Source organism: Acomys russatus, chromosome 31 (genome assembly GCF_903995435.1).
Source record: "Acomys russatus chromosome 31, mAcoRus1.1, whole genome shotgun sequence".
NCBI classification, from domain to species: Eukaryota; Metazoa; Chordata; class Mammalia; order Rodentia; family Muridae; genus Acomys; species Acomys russatus.
Window position 1 is genome coordinate 4,376,601 of NC_067167.1, and position 13,947 is coordinate 4,390,547.

At 57.5% G+C, this 13,947-nt stretch overlaps 3 protein-coding genes across 4 annotated transcripts in view; 2 read left to right on the plus strand and 1 right to left on the minus strand.

The window, feature by feature from the left end:
- The first annotated feature begins 843 nt into the window (after positions 1-843).
- Positions 844-5,348, plus strand: Dus3l (dihydrouridine synthase 3 like). Its single transcript, XM_051139681.1, has 13 exons — positions 844-1,034; positions 1,738-2,020; positions 2,618-3,124; positions 3,218-3,259; positions 3,343-3,495; positions 3,630-3,746; positions 3,945-4,010; positions 4,110-4,220; positions 4,366-4,462; positions 4,565-4,640; positions 4,753-4,941; positions 5,040-5,168; positions 5,243-5,348. Exons 1-13 carry the CDS (start codon positions 940-942, stop codon positions 5,313-5,315), a joined length of 1,938 nt encoding a protein of 645 aa, XP_050995638.1. The 5' UTR covers positions 844-939; the 3' UTR covers positions 5,316-5,348.
- Positions 5,349-5,857: 509 nt separating this feature from the next.
- Positions 5,858-7,700, plus strand: Prr22 (proline rich 22). Its single transcript, XM_051172744.1, has 3 exons — positions 5,858-6,053; positions 6,138-6,203; positions 6,622-7,700. The coding sequence occupies exons 1-3, from the start codon at positions 5,942-5,944 to the stop codon at positions 7,698-7,700; spliced, it is 1,257 nt and encodes a 418-aa protein (XP_051028701.1). The 5' UTR covers positions 5,858-5,941.
- A 4,611-nt stretch (positions 7,701-12,311) lies between these two features.
- Rfx2 (regulatory factor X2) overlaps positions 12,312-13,947 on the minus strand; it is a 112,876-nt gene continuing 111,240 nt past the window's right edge. For both annotated transcript variants that reach the window (XM_051139647.1, XM_051139646.1), the window contains 3 exons: positions 13,639-13,792; positions 13,008-13,050; positions 12,312-12,639 (listed from right to left, as the gene is read on the minus strand). In XM_051139647.1, the coding sequence (XP_050995604.1) occupies positions 12,527-12,639; positions 13,008-13,050; positions 13,639-13,792 (310 nt within the window). In that variant the 3' untranslated portion in view covers positions 12,312-12,526. The remainder of the gene's footprint in view (positions 12,640-13,007; positions 13,051-13,638; positions 13,793-13,947) is intronic.

A 13,947-nucleotide genomic window follows, 5' to 3' on the forward strand; every position in this document is an offset into this window, starting at 1 on the left:
CAATTTCCTCTTGTGTTATCCTACCAGAACAGTCTCTAGTTCACGCTTTGAGGGCCAGCCTGAGCTTCAGAGGGAGACCCTGTTCCCAAGAATTAGATGACTGGCTACACAGAGAAATTCTGTCTCGAAAAACCAAAACTATCACCAACAAAAGGCAACACAGGCACAGACCTTTAACTGCAGCACTCAGGAGGCAGGGCTACATAGTGAGACACTGTCTGGAAAAAAAAAAAAAAAAGACAACAAAATAAAAACAAATATAAATTGCATACGTTTATGGCCCACAGTGGCTCACGACAGGCACTGTCAAAGGAGTCATTCGAATCCTTCCAGTTGTTATCAATTTTCTGTTTGTTTTTTGAGACAGAGTTTCTCTGTGTAGACCAGGCTGTCCTTAAACTCGGAGATCCACCTGTCTCTGCCTCGTCAGTGCTGGGACCAAGGGTGTGCGCCTACATCGTCCGGGATGCTGTTACCAATTATTATAAACTCATAGACATGTTTGTAGAGAAAAAAAGCAGCCGGGCGTGGTTCGAGGCCAGCCTGGTCTACAACGCTAGGCCAGGACAGCCAGGACTACAAGAGAAACCATGTCTCAAAAAACAAACAAGAAAAAAAGCAGAGGCGGCCTGTGTGCGTTGCAGCTGCCACCTCCCACGGACTCACTTCCACGAGGCAACAGTAACCCACGGGTGACCGACCTGCTAATGTGTGTGTGTGTGTGTGTTAATGGGGGGGGGGGGAAGAGAGAACCCTTGGGCACTTCCGGTTCCTGCGCGGCCCGGCACACCCCGCCCCGTCCTAGGATGGCCTGCGCATGCGCGCCTTAGCGGCATTGTTGGGGTCTGCGCGTGCGCACTCTCTTCGGTAGGCTCCGGAGGACACGCGCGACCCGGAAGACTTTCCTGCCACACTCCAGAACTAGCGTGAGGGGCGTCGATGGCGGAGAGTGCAGAGGCGGCAGCCAAGAACGGTGGTGGCGGCGACTCCGGGGTCGGCACGTGCGAACGGGGGGTGGCGCCCATTAAAGCTCAGTGAGTCGCTGGCGTCCGGCGGCGAAGCCGATGGGGCCTTCCCGGCGACCATGGCGTGGCGCGAGTGGTGCATGCCGGGAGGTGTGGCGGCGATCTGGAGAGCGGCAGCCCAGCGGCTCTACAGTGTCTCCGGACTTATTGACGCTCGAGTGTAACACGTGTTGGTTGTCACACGCGTTAGGGCTGGCTGTGCGGATATGTAGCGTGGGGAACAAGAAGCTAGGCCCTCAGTGCATGTTGGGGCTTGTAGTCTTCGCTACGCGTGCCAAAAATGGCGTGCGTGTATTGCGACTTCCTGTCATGGTTACAGACTGCTGGGACTTGAAGTCTAACGTGAATATTTGTATTTGTATGACTCGTAAGACGATGCAGTTCAGACTGGAATGGTGGCGTGCGCCTTGAATCCTAGAACCTAGGAGGCAGAGGCAGGAGGGTCTCTGAATTCGAGGCCAGCCTTGTTTACAAATCCGATCCAGGGCTACATAGAGAAACCCTGTCTCAGACAAAGAGGGAGAAGAAGAAAAGACAACGCAGTTCCCTGGGTCCTGCAAATGCAAAATAAGTGTCTCCCTGGCACTGCAGTGCCCCAGGGTGAGAGCTGGCTGGCTCTAAGTGAGCCTCCAGTCAGCAGAAGCATGTGAGCAGACTTTAGGCCTCAAGCCACTTTCCATTTGCAAACTGAGCGCCTTTCCCTCTCTGGCAGGTACCGCACGACTAAAGAACGGTTCCACGGATACCTGGACCCAGACAAGCAGGAGGATGTATGGCAGGAAACGCCTATAGGAGACCCTGGTGGCAGTGATCCAGCCGAGCCCCAGGCCAAGAGGAGCCGCCTGGAAGATGGGCAGGAGAATGGGAAGACAGAGGTGGCAGTTGAGGCTCCCGAACGGCAGGTGCCCAAGAGGGCCCGTGGCCAGAACAAAAGCCGTCCCCATGTGAAGCCAGCCCACTATGATAAGGAGAGGCTATGCCCCTCCCTCCTCCAGGTGAGAGCAGCCCTAGGGGCCTGTCTCAGAGCCTGCAGATGCCATGCTGTGACAAATACACATGGCCCTTGGCCTACAGGAGCCCCACCTAGCAGTATCCTGGCTTCTCACTGGTGCTGCCTTCAGGATTGTCAGCTCTCAGCCTGTCAGCTCGCACCCATTTATTTATTTTGGTTTTGGGAGACGGGGTTTCTCTGTGTAGCCCTAGCTATCCTAGAACTTGCCCCTTAGACCACGCTGGCCTCGAACTCACAGAGTACTCCCAAGTGCTGGGATTAAAGGCCTGCACTGTCACAGCCCAACTTTTTTTTTTTTTTTTTTTTTTTTTGGTTTTTTTGAGACAGGGTCTCACTGTGTTAGCCTTGGCTGCCCTAGACTCGCTTTGTAGACCAGGTTGGCCTCGAACTCAGTGATCCACTTGCCTCTGCCTGCCGAGTGCTGGGATTAAAGGCGTGCACCACCACCGCCCAGCTGGCCCAACTATTTTAACTTATATTCTAAAGAGGCTGTCGTGTGCTCTCCCTCAGGGGCGCACAGCTTGGAGAGTAACCCCCTTGCAGCCACCCTGGCCACCTGGTCCCTTCTTGTTCCCCACAGGAGTCAGCCACTCCATGTGCATTTGGAGACCGGTGCCGCTTCCTGCACGATGTGGGGCGCTACCTGGAGACCAAACCAGCAGACCTGGGCCCCAGCTGCGTGCTCTTCGACACCTTTGGCCGGTGCCCTTACGGCGTCACCTGTCGCTTTGCTGGGGCACACCTGGGGCTGGAGGGTCAGAACCTGGTGCGGGAGGAGGTGGTGGCCCGCTGTGCGCACCTCCCTCCCGTGCGCAACAGCCTGGACAGAGCCCTGCAGCAGCAGCTGCGCAAACGCCAGGTGTGCTTCGAGCGAGCTGAGCGGGCCCTGCGCCACCTTACCCAGGGCCCCGTGCCCACAGTTGTCCCCGAGACCACTGTGGCCACAGTGACCCCAGAGCACAACAGCTGCCACGCCCAGCTGGACCCTGTAGGAGGGGCCGGCACCCCGAATGGCAGCCCAGTGGCCACCTGTGGCCCCTTGACAGATGAGGATGTCATCCGGCTGCGGCCCTGTGAGAAGAAGCGGGTAAGGTGCAGCGGGCACAGCGGCCAGGGCTCCTGTACTGTCCCCAGTCCTGCGTCAGCACAAGGGGCCTGATCTGTGTCCATTTCCCTCCAGCTAGACATCGGTGGGAAGCTGTACCTGGCTCCGCTAACCACGGTAGGAGGTGGTTGGAGTGGGTGGCTCTTGGGGTCCCTGCTTCACTGGCCCCTGAGGCCTGAACACGCCCATGTCCTGGCCAGTGTGGGAACCTCCCCTTTCGCCGCATCTGCAAGCGCTTTGGCGCAGACGTGACCTGCGGTGAGATGGCGGTGTGCACGAACCTGCTCCAAGGACAGATGTCCGAGTGGGCCTTGCTCAAGCGCCACCCCTGTGAGGACATCTTCGGGGTGCAGGTCAGTGTTTGCCCTGAAGGAGGTTGGAAGGGGCTGCCGTGTTAGGGGGGCCACTGCCGAGGCCTTGCCTTCCTGCCTGACCGACCTGCTGTCCCTGGGCCGACCGGTCACTGACCACACTCTGCATAGCACAGCTGGAGGGCGCCTTCCCCGACACCATGACCAGATGCGCTGAGCTCCTGAATCGCACCATTGACGTGGACTTCGTGGACATCAATGTGGGCTGCCCCATCGACCTTGTCTACAAGAAGGTGATGGCTACTCTGCTCTGGAGCCTGGGGAGGGTGTGGCCCAAGCCTGGGACCCTGCCCTGCAAGCCGTGTGCCTCAGTTTCCCCATCTGGACACAGAGCACATGGAGCTGAGTGTTAGGCAATTCAGCTATATGTGGGGTGCCCATGGAGAGTATCTGTTTCTCGGGGTGGTCACCAGGGTCTCCGTGTCCCACAGGGTGGCGGCTGCGCGCTCATGAATCGCTCGGCCAAGTTCCAGCAGATTGTGCGGGGTGTGAATGAGGTAACTGGGCTCTTTGGGGCTATACCACTCCTCCTCCATCCCCACATGATTGTGCCAGGCAGCCTCCAGCCCTGCTGCCTGCGCCTCTTGTCCTCACAGGTGCTGGACGTGCCGTTGACCGTGAAGATGCGCACGGGTGTCCAGGAGCGTGTGAGCTTGGCACATCGCCTGCTACCCGAGCTGCGGGACTGGGGTGTCGCACTCGTTACGGTGGGTGTCTGGCGGCTCCCCTGGTCCCTTGTTCTCTGACTTGCTCTTTGGCCCCTCGCTGTCTCCCTGGATCCACTCCTGCCCTTCACCTCCGAGCCCCTCAGCCTGTCGCCCTCCACCTCACCTCCTCATCGCCACCTCCTAGCTCCATGGCCGTTCCCGGGAACAGCGCTACACCAGGCTGGCTGACTGGCCGTACATCGAGCAGTGTGCCAAGGTGGCCAGCCCCATGCCCCTGTTTGGTAGGTGCCCAGGGATGCTGGGTCCTGGGGAAATCCCAAGACCGATGGTGTTCCCAAGCCTATGGGGCGTGCCACTGTCAAGACCCCATTCTGTTTTCTCAGGAAACGGAGACATCCTTTCGTTTGAGGATGCCAACTGTGCCATGAAGACAGGCGTGGCAGGGGTCATGATTGCCCGGTGAGCTACGGCTGTCACAGGGACACCTGGGACTTCCGGGTGGGTGAGGTCCAGATGCTGAGTGACTGGGGCCAGTAGGCGGCAGGTCCTCACTGACCCTCTCCCTTCCTAGTGGCGCCTTGCTCAAGCCCTGGCTATTCACAGAGATCAAAGAACAGAGACACTGGGACATCTCCTCCTCTGAGCGCCTGGACATCTTGAGGGACTTCACACACTATGGGTTGGAACACTGGGGCTCCGACACACAGGGCGTGGAGCGGACACGGCGCTTCCTTCTCGAGTGGCTCTCCTTTCTTTGCAGGTGGGCACTGAACCGGACGAGTGGCGGGGTGGGAGACGGTAGCTTTAGCCCTCACCTCACCCAGCCTTATGGCCTCCTGTCCCCTCCCCGACTTGCAGGTATGTGCCTGTGGGCCTGCTCGAGAGGCTCCCACAGAGGATCAACGAGAGGCCGCCCTACTACCTAGGCCGAGACCACCTGGAGACGCTCATGGCCAGCCAGCAGGCCGCAGACTGGGTTCGCATCAGGTACCCGCTGGCCAGGGCTCTGTGGGGGCAATGCCGGGAGGCCCAGGCCTGACTAGTCACTCTTGTCCCCACAGTGAGATGCTGCTTGGACCAGTTCCACCTGGCTTTGTCTTCCTGCCAAAGCACAAAGCCAATGCTTACAAGTAGCCAAGGGAGACAATAAATTTTATTCTTCTACAATTTCTTTTTCTTTGTTGTTTTTTTTTAAAAACAAGTTCTCAGCCGGGCATGGTGGCACATGCCTTTAATCCCAGCACTCGGGAGGCAGAGGCAGGCAGATAGTTGTGAGTTCAAGGCCAGCCTGGTCTACAAAGTGAGTTCAGAACAGCCAGGGCTACACAGAGAAACCCTGTCTCAAAAAACAAACAACAACAACAAAGACACGGTCTCATGCTGAGCAGGCTGGCCTGGACCTCCTGGAAACCTAGGCACACACCCGCCGTCATGCTGGGCTCCCTTTCAGGTGTCATGACGTAGCCTCCTTTACTCCTCCCCCAGGTTGTGGCCTTGGCTGGTGCCTGGTCGCATCTGCTCTGTTTTCTGACTCCCAGTTATCTAACTGTCTTGCTGAAGAGTGCCCTCGTGGCTGGGAATTGGGTGGGTAGCCTAGAGGCAGCTGCAGCGACCTGGCCCAGGTAGTAGAGGGGGTCGCCTCTTGTCCACCCCCACCCCGGAACCCTGGACTGGACTGGAACCCTCCACCTAGCAACCTGGCAAACAGAACCCAGCGGGACTCTGTCCCCAGGTGCCTCTGCTGCCACCCGGGCCCCCCCATGCAGCACCCCAAAATCCTCTACCCTCCTGCCATACCCCAGGAAGCCTTCGGCCCGCAGAGCCTGGAGGGCACTGAGGTGCCAGGTGGCCCAGAACCCCTTCCCGCCGTAGGTAGGATGGTGGTGGTGGGCAGGGGTGTGTGATGGCCGTGGGGCCTGGGCTTCTGCCACACCTACTGGGCACCTTTGTCCACAGCCAACGCCAACCTGCTCTATCAGACTCCCAGCTCGGACCAGGATGTGCTTACAGCCCCTCCAGCAGGTACTAGCTGGTGCCCCCAAGCCTTGCAGCGAGCAGGCTTTATCCTCACCTGAGATGAGACCCCCCCTGAAAGTGGACTCTGGGTCCCCTCTGTATTACAGACAGATGCACCACTCCTCCCCAAAGCTAAACTCAGGCATCACATTTTGCAGTGACACTAGAGACCAAGGTTTTCTGAGAGGCCCAGCCACGCAAGCTCAGGTCACTGTTCCCCTGAGGCATCAAAGGGTGGGACTCCAACAGCCTCTGTGGGTCTTGTCCCCTGAATCCCACATGACTGCTAAAGAAAACGAGTTGACAGGCAGACGCCTCTGAGGTCAGGGCTGTGTCCCATGTGCCTGGGTCTTGGTTGTCCTCTCAGTCACCCAATGGCCTGGTTCCCTTATGAGGCCCCACTCAGGGTATCTGCCGCCCACAGGCTTCCAGATGGCTCCCTGCGGCTGCTTCTTCGACCCCCGCATCTACCGCATCGAGTGGGTTACCTCCGACTTTGGCCAGACATCCCTGTACAAGATGGCAGTGGCCGGGGCTCCCACTTTGCCCGGTGGTTACTTGCTGGAAGCCCCGTCCTATCTCAAGGCCCCAGGGCCGCCACCTCCGCTGTACCCCCATTACCAGCCAGCCCCCAGCGGGCCGCAGTACCTCACACACTACCTTCCACCTGAGGAGCCTGGGCCTGAGGCGCTGGGCTTTGTGCGGGAAGGAGGGCCTCTCAACTTCATGGAGATGCTCAGAGATGGCCTGGCACCTCCGCCGAGCCCCAAAGAGACTACTAAACCATCTCCCTTGCTCATCACAGTTCCCACAGCACAGGCGCTGCCACCCGGGCCCTACAGCCATGTTAGTGGCCACGCCAGCCAGTTCCCAGGGCCCCAGGTGACCGTGAGGCCCATCGAGGCCTCCAGGGAGCTACAGGGTAGTGGTGTGGCCAGGCCAGGTCTGCAGTTCCCTCCTGGCCCTGTGGAGCCCAAGGTGGCTGAGGTGGAGGACGTCACCCCAGTGGGCTCAGGTGAGACCACGCCTCCTGAGGTGGCTCGTGCTTTCTTCCTGCCGGACAAGGTCCTTCTAGAAGATGCAATGAAACTTTTTGATTGTCTCCCCGGTGGCGCTGAGCCCGAGGTGCCTCTGCACAGGGGTCCCGGCCCTGGACAACAGGACAGTGGTGGAGGTGGGGATGACTGCCCAGCTGACATCCGTTCCCTGCACCTGCCGGATGAGCTCCTGTCCTTTGACTACAGCGTCCCCGAGATCCTGGATGCGGTGGCCAACGTGGACTACTTTTTCAGCTTCAAGGCTCTGGACGATGAGCCGATGCCCCATCTGGAGGTCCCTGTCACTGACACAGTGGCCCCTGGCCTGCGGTCCCATCAATCGGGAAAGAAAACCAGCACGTCCACCAGGAAAGGGAAGGCAGGTGGCAGACACAAGCAGACTGCAGGCCTGGCTGGCACTGACGTCACAGGACCCAGGCCGGACCCGGGAGCTGCCCCTAATTAAAGTGATTTGATCTCTCAGCTGTTTGTGGTCCTGTTGCTGTGACCAGGCAGGAGTGCTCAGACTGCGTGGGTAGGCCAGGGGGTGAGCCAGGAACCTCAGCATTGAAGTGTCAGGATGCCTGGGCAACGGGGATTGGAGGCTAGTCTGGGCCCCTTGAGTACAACCCCATTGAAAAGAAATGAAGATGTGGGCTGGAGAGATGGCTCAGAGGTTAGGAACACTGACTGCTCTTCCAAAGGTCCTGAGTTCAAGTCCCAGCTACCACATGGTGGCTCACAACCATCTATAATGGGATCTGGTGCCCTTTCTGGTGTGTTGGTGTACATGCAGGCAGAACATTGTATAAATAATAAATAAATGAATCTTTAAAAAAAAAAATGAAGTAAGCTGGGCATGGTGGCGCACGCCTTTAATCCCAGCACTCGGGAGGCAGAGGCAGGTGGATCACTGTGAGTTCAAGGATAGCCTGGTCTACAAAGCGGGTCCAGACAGCCAAGGCTACACAGAGAACCCCTGTTTGAACAACCAAAAATAAATAAAAATGTAAAAAAAATGAAGATGTGGGAGCTGGGGCTATAGCTCAGTTGGCAGCCACAAGACGCCCAGTTCCCTCCCCAGTGCTGCATAAACTATGTTTGGTATGTGGCTGTAGGTCCTAGTCCTGAGGAAGTGGAAGGGCTTGAGATCAGAATCTCAAGGCTAGCCTAAGCTTCATGAGACTGTCTCAACAAAGAAAATCAGTCACCTGTGGCGTGTCTTGAGAGGGTGGAGTTGTCTTTTTGTTGTTGTTGTTTGTTTGTTTTGGTTTGGTTTTGGAGTGGAGTTGTCTTTTCCAGACACTACACTGAAATGGGTTCCCTCAAATGTTTAGTGGTCAGAATCAAGGTGTCTGGGGAGGAGTGGACACTTGCCTGGAGATAGACAACAGTGTGCAGGGCAGGCCCTGGCTAGTAGCTCCCCCTTCCTCCTGCAAGGTCACTGCACCTCCCCTGTGTCCCCCCACAAAGCCACAATGGAGGCAGGGAGATCGCCTCTGCTGTTTGGGGGCTTTGGGGGTCTCTGGGGAGCTGGGCTCAGCCTCAGCATGGCTGCTGGAGGGGGCATGACAGGGATGGCTGAGGCAAGAGGCACGGGGGTGGGATGGGATGGGGGGGAGGTTTGTGGGAACAGGTGTGGGCTTTTGGAGAGGATGCTGCAGGCTGTGGGGAGGCCTGATGGGCAGGCAACAGCCTATTTCCCCAGAAAGATGAGGGTGTCTGAAGGGCTTGTCTCCCAGGGAGCCGTAGCAGTTAAGAGCAAAAAGCGCATGAGTTGGGTAGGATGGCTTGGCAGGTAAATGCTGGGGAAGAGAGAACTGCCTCAGTCACTAAGTTGTCCCCTGACCGCCACACAGTCACACATCACCAGTCTGTCACTCCATACTTGTCTCTCCACCTCCACCCGCAAAGGGCACAGTGGAGAGAGAGGCCACCTTCTCCTGGCACCCCCACCCCCACCCCCCTGCCCCATCCAGTGTTGGCTAAGCATGGAGTATCATGGGTTTGGAAGAGTCGCTGTTTGTAGAGCCATGGAAGGGGCTGCCCCATAACTGCTGTGCATCATGGGTAGGAGAGTGGGAGACAAGGTGTGGCATGGAAGTGCTCCTCATCTGGCTGGGGTGGGGTCGGGGGGCCTCTAAGGCCCCTCTGGGAGAAGCACCAATTGCGTTAAAAAGTTAAGGGGGCTGGCTCTCAGTGGACAGAGGCTTTGGCTGGCACGTGTGGGAGGTCCTGGCTTCACCTCCAGCACCATGTAAACTGGGCACGCTAGCCCACCACTGCTACCTCAGTGCTATGTGGAGGCAGGAGGACCATCTGCAGCTCCAGCTCTTGGGAGGCTGACAGATCTCTGAGTATGAGGCTAGCTTGGTCCATGTTGTTCCAGACCCGCTACATAGTGAGGCCCTATCTTTGAAAATAAAAAGGTGAAGCTGGTTGTGTGTTCCAAAAATCGCAGCATCCCTGGGAAGGAGACAGGACTGTTTGGTCTTGCTGGCCTAATTCCAGTTTCAGTGAGACTGTCTCTTCCTACCTCCCTCTCTGGCTTTCGCATAACTCACACAGACACTAAAGAAGACACTTGTGTTTTTATCTGTGGCAGGAAGCAGGCGGAGCCCAAGAACACTGTTCAGTACCTAGAGTGCCCCAGAAAAACAGCCTGGCCCAGTGTCCACAGTGACACTGAGGGCAAGACACTTGGTTGAAGGCTGGTCCCCGAGTGTCAGAACGGTGATGCCAAGCTCCTGCCTGGTCCTGTGATGTCTGAACGGCAGTACCAAGATCCCACCCTTTGCGCCCCACCCCCAACTCCTGCTGCCACACCAACAATCTCTGCAATTCTGAGCTCCTGTCTGCTCCTGTTAAAGTCTGAGCATGGGAGAGCAGGCCAACAACAAGGCGTAGCTGTCCTGGGAGTGTGCAAAGGAGTGGTAGGGCAGGGCCTGGTGTGGGGTCCAGGGACGCAGGCACACCAGCCAGAGAAGCGGGAGGCTAACCAGGAGGTAAGGGCACACTTCAGAAAGAGAACGCTTCCCTGGGTGCTCTCCACTCCTTTGTTTTGTTTTGAGACAGGGTTTCTCTGTGTTAGCCTTGGTTGTCCTGGACTCACTTTGTAGACCAGGCTGGCCTCGAACTCACAGCGATCCACCTGCCTCTGCCTCCTGAGTGCTGGGATTAAAGGCGTGCACCACCACGCCCGGCCCTCACTCCTTTTTAAACAATAAAAAACTATTATTTCATGTGTGTGGGTGTTTGCCTGGATGTGTCTATGCACCATGTGCATGCAGGGCCTGTGGAGGCCAGAGGTCGGGGAGTGTGTCAGATCCCCCAGAACCACAGTTACAGATGCTGTGAGCCACTCTGTGGGTGCTGGGAATTGAACCTGGGTCCTCTGGCAGAAGCAGCCAGTGCTCTAACCACTGACCTATCTCTCCAGCCCCCAAATAAGTCTTTAGTAAAAGGTTTTCCCCAAACCATGAAGGACCAATATCTCTCTTCAGCTCTCTCTCCATCATGTGGGAGACCAGAGTTGAAGCAGGTTAGGCCTACTGCCACCAGACCTGCTTACTGGGCTCATCTATGAATCAGTGTCTTTCTGAATACACACACCCCATGTTCCTAGGAGAGGCCTACATTTGCCCTCACCCTGGGTACAGACAAGCCCTGAGAGGCACCTCTCGGGTGCCAGGGACAAGAGCGTGCATGTAATCTGTGGTGTCTGGAAGGGCCACCCTGTGCAAGCAGATGGCTGGTGTCACCAGCTCAGGGCTGCCCTTGCTAGGGACACAAGTCCTTGACTCCAGGAAGGAAAAGGTCCTGAGACCAAAGGCTCAGCTTCTCTCTGAGGAGCCATAGGGCCAATGTGGGAGGCTGGTTGCCCCAAAGTGAGTTTGAGGGACAGCTATAGGATCCCCTGGGGCTGGAGTATGGATGGCGATCCACCTACCCTACAAAGGACAACAGTACAAGGCAAAAATCCCAGTGTGTATTTGTTTTCACAACAGGGAGACTGATCAGTCCAGTCACCATGAGCGTCATGTCCCCTAGGACGCTCCTTTAAAGTCACTCTGTCTGGATTCATCTAAGTCTAAAGGCCTGTGTTGGTGACCAGTGTCGCACGAATGAACAGCCATGGACACCCAGTGTGTTGCGATGGGCACATTCAGAAGAACCTTCTAAGAACAATTACAGCACAAAACTATCAGGGGAACTTTTTTTCCAAAAAAGAGAGAAACTATTATTGTATTTCATTAGGTGCTTCCTAGGTGTGTGTGTGTAGGTGGCTTGTGTTGAGGCAGAATTCTCAACATGGCGACAACAGCGAGATGCGATGGCCACATGTTGGGGTGTCTAGAACTCGGCCCACATGGTCTTGGTGTTCATTTGTCCACAGAGATCTTGGGGTCTGGGGTTGAGAAGGACTCGGCCATAGGTCAGCAGCCAGCATGGCTTGTTTGCAAGCAGTGTTTGGAAGACTGCAGGGGCCCACGCACTGTGGTGCACACAGGCTACAGGGTGCTACTGGGAGGTGTGGACTTGGCGCTGGCCCCTGCAGCTACTTGGGCAAACCCAGCCCAGGCTCCGCCCTCCCTTGGCATCAACTGTGAACTGGACAGAAAGTCTAGCCTTGGGTAGAAGGGCCATGACCTGGGTTTGACCGGCTGACGCAAGTGGGCCTTGCTTAGAGCCAGTTATTGTTTGGGGCTTGGACCTGTCCAGGCTGAGATGAGATGCTACTAGCATCTGGGATCCATCTAGGGCCAGGGCCTGTTGCCGGATGCTCCACCTGCCTGCGAGAGGCCTGGAGTGCATGGAGGCCTGAGCAGAGGGGCCCATGGAGTGCCCACGGAGCACCCACAGAGCGCCCACTCAGCGCCCTGTGAGGAGTGCGGTCCCTCCCGCTCTGAGCTCTGCTACGGTTGGTTTTCTTTGAAACGGTGGTTTAAATCAGGAACAGCTGAATGGAAAAGCAACGGAGGCGGCTGGGACACTTCTGGGAGTCGCGCGTCACAACACACGCAGCAGGGGAGGGTGCTGGGACAGGGGACAGATGGGTCGTAGTACCCCTGAGGGGACATCCCAGGGTCAGGGGCACCTCAGCAGAGTGGGCAGCTTGAGCGGCCATCTTCGTTCCCCTCAAGTCTCTGGCACCTTGGGAGTAGAGCACCCTGGGGCGCAGTAAACATGACATCATCTAAGAGGCACTAATGTGATAGAGCTGAGTGGCCAGGTCCCTAGAGAGCCAGGTGACGCCTTCCGGAAGCGCATGGAAGGCGCCCAGTGAAGGGGCTAGATGCCCTGGAGTGGGTGGCTGGGGTCACTCCGTTCCCGCTTCACCAGGGGCTCGCCCAGGCTGCGGCCATCCACATCTGCTTCACTGCTGTGTCCGTCCACAATGTCCTCTGCAGGGGTGAGGGGACAGAGGTACCACTGTGAACACAGCGACTTAGATACTTGCCTCTGCTCTAGGCCAACCTACCCCCACATCCTGCCCGGTCACCCCTCGGTGGGTGCAGCAGCATGCTGGGCCTTCTAACCCGGGGTCTCCAGTGGCCACCAGCCACTGGCCTAAGCTGCCCAGACTGGCCAGCAATGAGCTCTCCTTGTACCTTGTTAAGCCATCACAGGTGTCACAGGAGCGCATGCCAAGTTGCCAACACTCCCACCACCTTCAGGCCAGCTCTGCGGATCCTCAACCCACCCCAGCGGCTGCCACAGTGGTGTGGCAAAGGCACTGTGCAAGGGGACCAGGAGCCAGGGCACAACCCACCTTTGTCCAGCAAGGTCAGCGACAGGGAGGCCAGATCATTAAACTGTAAGAGAAGGGAGAGAGCCAGGTGTGGTGGCACTCGCCTTTAATCCCAGCACTTCAGAGGCAGAGGCAGGCAGATCGCTGTGGGTTCGAGGCCAGCCTGATTTACAAAATGAGTCCAGGACAGCCAAGGCTACACAGAGAAACCCTGTCTTGAAAAACCAAAGAGAGAGAGGAGGGGAGAGGGGGGGCACAGTCCTGCACAGGCTGCCAGTCATGAGGAGGAAGGGGGTCCCTCCTGCCAGCCCTCAGGGCAAGTGACCAGGAAGGGCTGGGCTCTGACACAGTAGGTGAGGGCTGTGTAGGCAGACCCTGCTCTTGGGGACCCTGACACTAGCCCACCCAGAGCACAAGCATGCCTTCCTGTGGCTTCATTTCTTTGCTTTTAGTGTGTGTGTGTGTGTGTGTGTGTGTGTGTGTGTGTGTGTGTGTCCAGAAGAGGGCACTGGATGCCCTACGATGGACTACATACAGCTGTGAGCTACTCTGCCGGTGCTGGGAGCTGAAGCCAGGCCCCCGCGTGAGAGCAGCTGAGCTCAGCATGAAGGCGTCTGGATGGATGGCAGCCTCTGGGTTTCCCTGGCCTCACCTCGCCCATGACAGCGATGGGTGTCTCGCCGGTGGCCTGGGCCACACGGTGCTCCACCAGGTAGAACATGTACTCGTCGTACAGCAGGCGGATGAGGTGGAAAGAGCCGAAGCTGGCGGCACTGCGCAGGGTCAGGTCACGGATCACCATGGAGCTGGGGACACAGGGACAGAGAACAGGAGCCATCTCTGGGACTGAGCCTGGGCCAGTGGCCTGGCCCCTCCATGACGCTCTAAGTCTGGATCGCAAGCATTGCAAGGGCTGCCCGCTGAGGCCACTAGGTCCCCAGGACAGATGTCCCAGGTCCCC